At 46.1% G+C, this 12,790-nt stretch overlaps 1 protein-coding gene across 1 annotated transcript in view; it reads right to left on the reverse strand.

The window, feature by feature from the left end:
• CCND2 (cyclin D2) overlaps positions 1-12,790 on the reverse strand; it is a 35,776-nt gene that overhangs the window by 20,577 nt on the left and 2,409 nt on the right. The window contains exon 2 of the mRNA XM_009894194.1: positions 10,438-10,597. Coding sequence (XP_009892496.1) covers positions 10,438-10,597 — 160 coding nt within the window. The remainder of the gene's footprint in view (positions 1-10,437; positions 10,598-12,790) is intronic.

Raw genomic sequence — 12,790 nt, forward strand, 5'->3', positions numbered from 1 at the left:
ATAAAGGCCGTAAATGATTATGTGCTTGTGTGACTGTCCAACATCTCATCCTGGTCCATGGAGGAAACAACAAACGTCTATACAATTTAAGAATGTTCAAACATTTACAGAAGAGGCCTAGCTCTCATCTTATACAGAAATCTCATCTCTGCTCTCATCTACATAGAGAAATTCATCAGCAATTGCACTAATTTCTTTAGAAAAGGGATAAATTAAACAAGACTACACCTCCACGGGTCTGTTTCTCCTCTTGTACATGCTGCATTTCCTTGAATTTGCAAATCCTGTGTGCTTGCGTTGGTGTAAGTGAGGCTGCACTTGGCCAAAGTGGCCCTAAGTTGGAAGCGACTCCCACATTCAATCTTTGGGCTTACCAAACCATCTCCTAGTCATGCCTGGGAACTACGGGTGGCAATGGACCTTCCACATAATTTACTCCTCCTTGTCCTGAGTTTCGAGGAAGATGTAGCAAAAAGATGATGTGAAACCTCTCAAACTCTGCCAGCGTTTGGACAATCCCTACAGAAGCTACGATGCAGTGGGTGAGAATGAAAACCCACCCCCTCCCACCCAGCATTTGAGGCAGCAGAAGAGAAAAACGGACCCACTCAGAGTCCTGGATGGACCCCACACCCTCATGCATGGTCACTGAGTCCCCACAGAGCAGCCTCACCCTGCCCCGAGCAGCTTGCGGGGAGGACCTGAGCAAGAGGGAGCTCCTGCATCCTACACCCAATGCTCAGCATCGCCCAGGCACGACGGGCTGAGCAAAGGACACAGCTCCAGCCTGCCTCCTGAACTTCCTTGCCTCCTAGGGGCTTGCACCAGGTCCTCCACATTATCCAAATGCTGGTTTTCTCGTGGTTGATTTTATATCTACTCCCAGAAACCGTCTTCCTAGGAAGCTGAATAAAGAGGCACAGTGCCCCTGCCAACTAGCACTGCTGTAGGTCTGCTTCCACGTGGGGTCACATGAGAACACTTCTATGCCCAATAACCTTGTTAGTTCCCTTAATGTCATTCATAATGCAAATGAGACAGCGAGCGAATGGCCAGAGGCCCAGAGTGACTAAAGCTCAGCATCCAGAAAGTCTTACATTGCCTCTAGCTCTAAACTAACTTCCCTCCATAACAAGCACCATAAACTTGGCTATCAAAGCTACACATGCCCAGTCTTTGTTGTACAACAGGCAGCGATTTGTATCACTGGGTTCTATTTTTAGCATATTAATTAACTACTGCAACTGGTGAGGCAAGTGTCTCCAACTGGAGAGTGTGGCACCATTGTCTGAAGTCATCACCTCATCTCGCGCTATTGAAAATCATGGCAGTGACCCTCCTGCTGATATGAATTTAACCTGACATGCCCACAAAGGGATGGGGGGTGGTGCACCAATTTTGTGCACATGGTTCTCCACATCACCCTGGACCCTATTAGTGTGGAAAGAGCTCATTGAAAGAAAAGAAGCCACATTGTGCTGGGCCACCTAGAGGGTTGAATAGAAAAGGCTGAGGAAAAGAGCAGGCAGTGGAATAAAGGCTGTAATTAACATATTTCCATATTCAAGCAAAGCAATAACTACGTGAAATGTTTGTCAAGGTGCAATGAAAGCATAAATATTAAGTACCGTATCTGAGGGGATGCAGAACCCCCCTCTGAGTCTCTTACATTCCATCCAGAAATTCAAAACAAGCTTTTTACACATTATTTTCAATTATAAAACTCTATCCCTGCTTCCCCCATGATAACAAGCCAGGTCCTGCCATCCTCACTCAGTTTTCACCCAGGTGAAACTGCCCCCAGAATTAAGTTACAAGCTTGCCCTGAGATTTAAAAAAAAAAAATCAAAACAGAAGAGGGAGAGAGAAGACTTAAAAATTTGATTCTGAAACATTCGCTTTTACTTGTTGGAGATGAGGAACCCTGAATTACAGAGGGAATGTTAAAAATCACTTCTTACTGGACACCTGAAACAAGGCTGTGGGCTAAATCCTTCTTTTGGACTGATGTGCAACCTTGGTTAATGGGCACCCAGAGCCTGCACTGAAGACACGGCTCTGCCTCTAACTTTGTTGTGATTTATGCAATTCTGTGACAAAGTACAAAGGAGTCTCGTTAAAAGTCAGGGGAGTAGTGCAACAACGCATAGTCTACGAGGATGTGAACACACAAACACTTCAAGGAAGAAACGGGTTGTAAGAAAGCAGGATTTGTTTTACTTTCTATTCCCAGGCAATAAACACCAGAAACCACCCCATCCCCATTTCAATATCACCTTTTTCCTAAAGGACCTTAAAAACAAGGGACCAACCTTGCACAACCCCACTGACTCAAGTGTTGGAAAAAAAACCAGCCAATATAAGAAACAGCGCCCTTTGCAACACAGCCACCTCTGGACCAGCCAGCTGAGTCATCAAGAAAATTCAGGGTACCCTGAATCCGCATCCTGCTTTCAGACCAGAGCTCACATAGCCCGGGCACGAACGTATGCACGTGCCGAGGAAGTTTTTCAGCCGGCGTGGCACACATAAACGACGATTAGGTTCTACGACCCTGCACACCATGGCCGAGCTCTTTTGCTGGCTCTCCCCTGATCCGGTGGACTTCACTACCTCCGAGCCAGGAAAATGCAAGGTTCATAGTCAGTCTAAAGCAGGAGGGAACTGGAGGCAGGAACCCAGAGAGGTCCTGCAAGGGGAAGCCCTAACTCACAGCCAATAAATGAAAACTGCCGGAAGGAAAAGAGCACTGACAAATATCCAGGCTGAATGTGCCCGGTGTGCCAAAGCCAGATGGGAAACTCTACCTTCTTACAATGACCCTTGCTACTGCTCTGGGCGCAGGCTGGGTTTTTTAACAGCCAGTTTTCATCTCTGTAATTTGATAGAGGTTCATGAGAGCTGCAAACAGAGCATTGGAAACTGCTGTCGTGAGGAAGACAACACTCTCATGCGGGGGAAAAAGAAAAAAAAAGGAATGTTACCTCCATCAGGAGAACAGAATCATGACAGTAATCAGTATCTGTTTATCGGTTTATAAAATGATACAGGTAATGGTCAAATTTCACCCAGCCTCAAACTTCACTCAGCCAATGACTTTACTATGAAGACAAGCATGGATTTATATTTTACCCAGTAAGTTTAAAAGAAAGGTCTAAGGGAAATAATGTAAGTAGTGAATTTAATTATAGCCTCTTTTGATTCAAATGCTATGCCAGTGTCAGTGTGCTGATTTTTTTTCAAATGCAGTTGGTTTTAACTGCATTGGCCATTTTTTTTCTTCTTGCTCTCGTATTTCTACAAGACACAGCAATTTTCCCCTACGTTAACTATTTCTGCTTTTAAAGGCAAAACCAGATGACTCTTCAGCCCTTCAAAAAAGGGCACGGCAGTGCCAAGTATGACCAAACAAAAAACTGTCAAGTAAAATAGGATGCAGACCTGCTTCTGTTCTTTGAGTAGGCGGAAGCGCAGACACCTAATTCTGTTCCTTGGCTACAGTAAGGCAAAAAGTATTTGGCTCTTATACAAGTGGGTCTAAAGTATCCTAAATGCTAACGCTAACATCACAACCATCCAAGTGAGGTAGAGACAGGGAAACACGTCGAGTAGCCTATGTAAAGTATATGAACACTCAGTACAACATGCATATTATCTGATCATAAACTCTGTTTCTCAACAACTGTTCGCACTGATTATTATTTTCACTCGTTCTACACCTTCAGTAAGGAAGCCTAACCAAAGATCAGGATTACGTTAGCACTTGAACCATCAAAAGGTCAGATCTGCATCTGGTAGGAAGGAGGGCAGCTTATCCGGAAGCACAGGAATTACTACAGCAAAGTCTCTCTCCCTCCATTTCCTTCCACCTCATCTTCCCAGATTTGATGGGTCCTACAACTTAAGGAGTGTGTCTGCTCTCACCAAACACTCCCCAGGCCCTACTTACTTGTTGATGGAGCTTCCATGGTTCTCGTGGCTTCATTTTGCTGGAGTGCAATATACTGCTATGAGCTGCCTCTCCCAGGAACAAGCAAAAGCCTTCTTTTGTATGGCAATAAATTCATGTGGATTACCCCATCTTCTGTCATGCAAGAAGTATTCGTGCAACCACTGCCACTTTGCAACATGTATTTTATTTTTAAGAGATTAATCCACACAACAAAGCCTCTGTGGACTTCCTTCCTTCCCTCTGCAACGAACAGGTCTCCAGTAAAACTCGTATCACACTTTTATCTTTTGCAGGGACAGAGCCAAATAACTTTTACATTGGCTGAGAGGGGAAGGATGCACGGTAGACTTGCCCAGCAGGAGTCCTGAGGACCAAACATGCCTCTTGGTGTTACAAAGCATTCTGTGTGGTTACCCTCCAGATCACTATGGTTTATGGGCCTCATCTTGCAGTCTTTGCTCAGACAACACTCCCATTGACTTCCACAGAACTTATGTCTGAGTAAAGACCCAGGATTTGGCCCAGGAGTTAAAAGAAAGCCTTCTCGGCTTTCCAATGTAGATGATTAATGCCCCAGAAACAGTGGGCAGAGGTTTGGCACGCTGAACAAAACTGACTTAAAGCTGAAATTTTCTTCCTCTTTCTTAGCCTCTTTGCAGACACAGCCTTTGAAAGCCACCGGTCTATGAGATGCTGCATTGTATCCATCATGGGAACATCTCACCTGCCATAGGCCTCAGCTGAAGCACAGAAGAGACCATGCAAAGGGTCTGAGTCCAGGGATCCACACAGTCGCCTTCTGTCTCTGCAAGTCTGCAAAGCTTTCTGCTTCCAAGTTTTGCACGCCACTTAAATCAAACACCAAAAGCCTCCTCAGTGAGATTAGTCTCTCCATTACAGCTTGTGTTCAGAGACGCACAGCTCCTCTTTCTGAAAGACGGACTTGCACAGCCTGTCCTCCCGAAAAAACCATTCCCTTATAGGCTCTGACATGAAAAGCGGTATCCTGCGCCAAAACAGTGGCTCATACAGCCTCCAGTAAGAGACCATAATGAAAGGAAGCAGCTGGACATCTGTCACTCTGAACAGCCTAGAAGAAGAAGAAATGAAGGGCATGCAGAAATAAAGGAAATAACGCATGGTCCTCTTCTGCTCTGCACACAGCTCTATAACTGATGCCCGTTCCCACTCCTCCAGGAGCGATCCCCTGGCTTGGAGCAGAGCATATACAAGCAAACAGGCAACCCCAGAGAAAACATTTCCAAACTGTGGAGTGCTGTGCGAAGAGACAGAGGAGGGATGAAGGGTGCAAAGCAATGAACAGACAGAGTTGGGGTCAGAGTGGCAAAGCGACGGGATCCCAGAGAGCGGAAGAAGGATGATCTCCATTGGGCTCACAGATAAACAGGATCCTTCCATGCTCAAAAAGTGGTAAGCATCAATTTTGCCAATCTATATTGTGAGGACAAGGGGTCCAGATGCAGCCTCTTAGCGCCTTTAAAACTCAGAAGATGCCTGAAGGAGATTTTCACTTACACAGGGAGCCACCAGCGGAATGAGAAAACAAATGACATCATGATAGACTAGGCTATGCCAGTGCATGTCAATCTATACATTCCTACCATGCACCAAGCGAGGCAGCTTGAAGAAAGCTGGCTTACTCAGAGGCAATTCCCAGCCAACAGATCAAGCTCTCGCTTAACGACAGTACCTTGTTTGCATGGCCGCGGTGCTGGAAGCACAGCCAGGGACGGGCTGCACACAGACACCACTTTCATCCCTTTCCAGTAGAGAAGGAGGCTCCCGAAAGCATTGTGAGTGCAGAGAATGGTAAAGAGAAAACTTCTTATTCAGGGAATAAGGTTCTGTCTTGCTCAGCAGCCGTATGTTCAGATGAGACCAAGGGCAAAGAGGGGATACATTCTGGTTTCAGTCATGCTCATGTGAATCATTAATCACAGCAAGGACTGGGGAGAAGCTGTGGATTTATATCACTGCAGCTTGTTTCAGAAACTGGGCTTAAAATAAAGACAGAAATGGAGAGAGTGCCAAAATGATAAAATATGACTGAGAGGAATACACAAAAGACCCAAGTGTCAACTCCTTTTGCATTACGTTCAAATCGCAAGGAGAACAGGGATGCGTATCAAAGTGATCCTACACATCCAGCACAACATTCAGAACTGTTAATGGTTGCTTCTCTCTCCGTTTGCTGACACAAAGCAGTGCAGGACGGAGATGACAACTGGCTCTGTAAAGGCAGGCAACACTTGGGAACTTCTGGTATAACTTTTCTTCTGGCAAATTGAAATGGTGCAGTTGGTGAAGAAGAACTCAAGCTAGAGGAAAAAAAGTTCAAAATATGCCAGATTTTGCACGATACACTGAAGAAGAAAAGAAAGTACTTGAAAGTAGAGAAAACTGCACTGAGATGGAATAAGAAAGAGATACGTTGCTGTGCTCCAGACCAGAGCTGCTAGCCAGCCAGCAAAGCCAGCTCTGGTAAAAGAGTCAAACCCAGGCTAAAATCACACATGGAGGGAGCAAGGGAAGAGGCAGCCACATGTCAAAGAAAGCCACATGCCTGCTGACAGAAGGCAAATGGGGAAATGAAACACCAGGCTTTACCCACGCTGGTGGAGAGCAGAAGCTTTGAGGGAGAAAGGGAAAGAAGAAACACAGCAGCCAGTGAGAGCTCTGCAACAAATAGGACAAGAAAAGGAAATGACAACTGGATCTGGAAGGAAGTCTGATGAGAAGGGGCTTTTCTTCACCGAGCAGGGTAAGAACGACATCAAGAAGAGTGGCAGTGAAAGGGAAATACAGTAGTAATAACATGACATTTCTACAATGCAAATGGGGGCAGCAGCCTGTTGTACACTGGGAATGAGGGCTTGGGTAAGATCTCCGCTTTCGAAACTGCAAGGAGTTGCAGGGTCCTCCTCAAAACTAAATGCCAACACAGTGGCTTGTGAAAAATGGGACAAGAAGAAAAGAAAATCCACAGCCAGCACCGTGGTGCCCTGTCTTTCAGGAAGCTCCATATGCAGTCAATTATGTCTTTCATTTACAAGAAAAGAAAGTGTGACTTGTTGCCTCCTTAAACGCTACATAAAGGACTTTGGTTCATGCACTGGAGATCTATAACATGAGAAGCAGACCACACAGGGGAAACACATGAGAGAAGTGTTTTTTAAAAAGGGAAAAAAGGAAGACCTGGGGAACTATGAGCCGGTCAGTCTCACCTCTGTGCCTGGCAAGATCATGGAGCAGATCCTCCTGGAAACTATGCTAAGGCACGTGAAAAATAAGGAGGCGATCAGCGACAACCAGCATGGCGTCACTAAAGGCAAGTCGTGTCTTACAAATCTGGTGGCCTTCTATGACAGGGTTACAGCATTGGTGGATAAGGGAAGAGCAAATGAGATCATTTACCTGGACTTGTGCAAAGCATTTGACACTGTCCTGCATGACATGTCTGTCTCTAAGTTGGAGAGACCTGGATTTGAGGGATGGACCACTTGGTGGACAAGGAACTGGCTGGATGGTCGCACTCCAAGAGTTGCAGTCAATGGCTCAATATCCAAGCAGAAACCAGTGACAAGTGGCATTCCTCAGGGGTCGGTACTGGGACTGGTGCTCTCAAACATCTTTGTCAGCGACATGGACAGTGGGATTGAGTGCACTCTCAGCAAGTTTGCTGACAACACCAAGCTATGTGGAGTGGTCGACATGCTAGAGGGAAGGGATGCCATCCAGAGGGACCTGGACAGGCTGGAGAGGTGAGCCCATGCAAACCTCATTAAAGTTCAACAAGGCCAAATGCAAGGTCCTGCATGTGGGTCGGGGCAATCCCAAGCACAAATACAGGCTGTGTGGAGAATGGATTGAGAGCAGCCCTGAGGAGAAGGACTTGGGGGTGTTGATGGATGAAAAACTCAACATGAGCTAGCAATGTGCACTCACAGCCCAGAAAGCCAACTGCATCCTGGGCTGCATCAAAAGAAGTGCAGCCAGCAGGTCGAGGGAGGTCATTCTGCCCCTATACTCAGCTCTTGTGAGACCCCACCTGGAGTACTGTGTCCAGCTCTGGGGCCTCCAACATGTCCCCAGAAGGACACGGACTTGTTGGAGCGAGTCTGGAGGAGGGCCACGAAGATGATCAGAGGGCTGGAGCACCTCTCCTATGAAGACGGGCTGAGAGAGTTGGGGTTGTTCAGCCTCAAGAAGAGAAGATTCCAGGGACACCTTATAGCAGCCTTCCACTATCTGAAGGGGACCTAAAGAAAAGGCGGAGAGGGACTCTTTATCACAGAGTGTAGTGATAGGATGAGGGGTAACGGTTGTAAACTGGAAGAGGGCAGATTTAGACTAGATATAAGGAAGAAATTCTTTACTGTGAGGGCGGTGAGACACTGGAACAAGTTGCCTAAAGAACCCCATCCCTGGAAGCATTCAAGGCCATGTTGGATGGGGCTTTGAGCAACCTGGTCTAGTGGGAGGTGTCCCAGCCCATGGCAGGGGGGTTGGAATGAGATGATCTTCAAGGTACCTTCCAACCTAAACCATTCTATGATTCTAAGTGCATGACTGGGCTAAGGGTTGGAAAGGGGATGCTGTTTTGGATCTCAGCAAATGGACTGGTAAAGCATGGAGCTAACCATGCAAGAATTCATGGAGAAAGAGTGGAAAAGAAGCCATGGACTTTGGAAACTCCTTCATAGCCCACAGTCCCATACTGTTTTGGTTACACAGAAAACTTCAAGGGCAAAGGATTACAGACCAGAATTTGAAAAGTAAAATTGTAATGAAATCTACATCACTCAAGAAAGTGTCCTCTTGGATAAAACAAAACAAAACACTATTGTAGGAGATGAAAGCAACAAAAGAGGGGGAACACTGGTTTGGTTTGGAAGACAACAGGTATGTTGGAGGTTGATGGCTGATGGTGTTGCGAGGGTCCAAAGAAATGTCCATGGGAAAAAAAATCTTTCTCAGAAGAAAAGGATAGTGTGCATGAATCCTGGGTAAGGGGAGAAGGCAAAGAAAGAAGGCAAAACTGATGGAACAGATTAATACTAAAGTAAAAAGCTAATTATTCCAGAAATGTCTGATGAATTACCAAGAGTGATCCTGCAGACTTTGAGCAATATTTGTATTGAGTCCTGTGGTCTTTCACCTGAAAAGGATCATGCAGCGGTGGGAAAAGAAGGAAAAGCTTGAGCATCTTGGTAAACAAAAAGTCAATTACTCTAACACAGCTCATATAAGGTTTTCTAAAACAGATTGATTGAGGGAGCAAAAACTGGCCTACTACATCTCAAATACCGAGAGGCAGGCATAGCAGTAGACATTCATACCCAAAAGCTGCACTTCGTCTTCCTTTCCCCTCTGCAAACACGTGGGCAGAACAGTTCCTATCGCAAAGGATTATGTCAAACTGTAATGAATTCAAACACTGAGCCGTATACTACTCGATAATAACCCTGGAAAACACTGCATGCTGTTCATCTGTTCCAGGTCTAGCTTCCAAGAAGTGGTATAAGCATTAATATTTTGTATGAAAATCAGTGTACACTTATTTTCTTGAAGTCACTGGGGGGAAAAAAAAAGAAACAAGCCCCCATGTTTTGCATACAGGTATAAATTAAAAGCCTTTCTTCCACAGAAGCAATTACTCCCATCTAAATCTTCAGAAACCGTGTACAGCCAAACATACGACAAAAGGGGAGTGTAACAGTTCCCTATGAAACAGACTTAGTTTCACTGCTTTCTTGTAGTGAAGTTAGAGAAAGAATTCAGATGCTTAAAAAAAAAAGTCGTTACTTTTTAAATTCTCATTCCCTATGCTTCAGTAATGTGGTACTATCATCACATGCATGTTAAAATACAATTTTTACCTTTTTACAGTGTCCAGTTAATGAAAATCTATGAACATATTAATTTAACGCATTAGCCCGATGCATTTCGGGCTAATGCGCCATAACAACTTCTAGTATTTTGGCTGACCCACATCTGTCCTTATGAACGACCACAGAATCATAGAACAGTTTGGGTTGGAAGGGACCTTGAAGATCATTTAGTTCCAACCCCCCTGCCACAGGCAGGGACACTTTCCACTAGACCAGGCTGCCCAAAGCCCCATCCAACCTGGCCTCTGTGGCCCTTTAAAAAATTAGTGAACGGGCAAAGTAGAACATCATATGGTCTAATCAAGTCTTACTGACTTCACTGCAGAAACACCGCCCGCGTGAGCAGGAGCCGGACTGCAACCGCACTACAGCTCCCGATTGCAAGAATTCTGTTTATATGCCGTTTCGGGGCCTGATTCACGATTCCCTTTGCAATCAGTCCCACCGGCCTCAGCTGCTCTTCCCGCATCACATAAGGATGGGGCAGATGAAAGGCCTTTGTACCAGCAGTGACTAATCTGCTCCGTCAACCACACGGCAAGCAGCAGGCGTACTCAGAGCACCTTGGCCTACCTGTGGCACAAAGGGCAATGAACGTTTGTGCATGCTTCCGGATCAAAAGCAACTTGTCTTTAGGTAGAGGCAGCTTCCTTAGGATGTGTTCGATGAAATCGTGCGGGGTGACGGCTGCGAGGTTCCACTTCAACTTCCCCAGCACCACCAGCTCCCATTCCTGCAGGGGGGGGACGAGGAGGGGAGAAGAGAAGAAAAGCCATAAGCAAATCTGAAAAAAACCCACTTCGCTAATTTCTCTGATTGTAATTATATCACTGCTAAATTGGTTTTGCACAAACATTTTTTTCCATATGCCCCTACTGCTTTGAAGTTGTTGACTTTATTCTTTTTATTCTTTTTTTTTTTTTTAAACACTGGAAATGTCAAGCTCTACTGAAAATAATGAGACCTGGCAGCTCCTGCCAAGATTTTTACTTTTTTTGTATCCAGTGCTGAATGCCCACCCAGAAAGTTTAGCCTGCAATTAGATATTGCCAAGGTCACTGTGGTCCTTTCCTAGTAATTTCTTTTAAATGGCTATAGTCCTTACTTTATAGCCATTTAAAGCCCTAGGGATAACCATACACAAAAATAACCTAGATATATATTCTTTTTTTTTTTTTTCCAAAACCGGGGAAGTTAGCTTGACGGCATTCTCTCCCAAAACTGTATTCAAAAGCTCATGCAGATAAATCTGATGGTGCTTAAACCACTCCAAGACAGGCTTTGCAGAAAGGAAATGCACGTAATGCAGCCAAGAAGTAGCCTGTGTAAATTATCTGCCAATAAATCATGTAGGATCCATTCCCACATTCTTTGCACATCCAAAACTCCCAGTGAATCAAAGGAAAGCCTGGGTGCGTATGTAACTACTGGCTGTTCCTGGCAATGTGATTACATGTAGAAATGGTACCTAATAAACAGATCCAGCCATGGGGTTCAAGCAGGGCTAGACCTTCATGCTTCAACATTTAAAATAAGTTTTGAATACCTTACAGTGCCCTGCAGCGTGAACAAAGCTCAGGCCTTGGACTCATTTCTGTCTCCTGCATCAACTATTAGCTACGAACTAAATTCCATGTGCTGGTTCTTAAGTCCTGATGATGCGTGAGCCTGATGGAGCCCAGCATGGCGGGGAGCCCCAGCTAAGCTTGTAGAGCTGGCAAGTCGAAAAAAATACGTCCTTTAATTTTGCAGCCGAGGAGACGTCAACCAGCGTTGCTGAGAAACCATAAACATGGACCCCACAATGCCATTTCTGCAGTCGTTTCTCTGAATAGATGCCCGCTTTAACAGCAAGTTACTTTCCTACAGACATTCCTACTGGATTATGACAGAGTCCTCCATAGCTTGGAAAATCTCATGTTCACGTATGTAACTGGCCCTAGAAACTAGATGTGGCTGTTTTTTCTTTCTCAAGAAAACCTGTAAAAAGGTTGAATGTAATGGCAATTCCGTTAACTAAGGACTGATCTTCCCGACATTACTAATGCGACAGATTTTGATACAGAAGAATACTTAATTGAGAGGACTGAATACAGGGAAGCACTTTAAACACACGCTTAAATCCAGGTGGCACAAAAAGGCAGGCACATCGTTCCACGTCTTCTTGTGTGGGGGCGATGGCAACAGTCCCCTAACAGTCGGTACCACCGGCAGGACACCTCGTGTCTGCGACAACCATGGCAAGGTTCGCAGCCCAAAGCTCTTTACTCTGCAGAAGCATGAGCTCCCAACCCCTCCCCGGGGGAAATCCCCACTGCCTTCACCCAGTGATTTACAGGAGAAATTCTCCTGGGATCCGGCTGGCTATCTGCACTCACCAGGATCTGCGAGACCAAAGCTATGCGGCTGAACGTGCATCTCACCGAGAGGCTTAAATACTTGCCCAGCGCTCTATACCACGAAGCGCTCTGCAAATATTGATCATCCCATCGAATTATTTTGACTTCATTTCTGCTTTCGCTGTGTCCCAATCGGACGCAGCAGAAGTCCCGCCACGAGAAGCGCCACACGTGGCCTTTCACTCGCAGCGACGTCCAACCCAGCTGCACCTTCACCTCAGCGCCAACCTAACTGGGGTGGTGGGGGACGGAGAGACGACAGACCCCGTTCGCAAAAGCCACAGGAACACATCCGCAGCTCCCCGACGGACAAAACCAGCCCCTTCCCCGATGGCATCACGGCCCTCCTCGATGCCACCCAACAGCCCGAATCCTCCCCCCGGGGGCAGCAGCAAGGAGGTGAACCCACCCCATCCCGCCCTGGGACACCGCCAGCGGCTCAGCCAGCCGGGAGGCGCCGGCGGGGTTTTTTTTTGGGGGGGAGGGGGGGATGGTGCGGGTACGGCTGCCCCCCGGCGCGGCTCCCC

This window comes from Charadrius vociferus, unplaced genomic scaffold (genome assembly GCF_000708025.1).
Source record: "Charadrius vociferus isolate BGI_N301 unplaced genomic scaffold, ASM70802v2 scaffold160, whole genome shotgun sequence".
NCBI lineage: Eukaryota > Metazoa > Chordata > Aves > Charadriiformes > Charadriidae > Charadrius > Charadrius vociferus.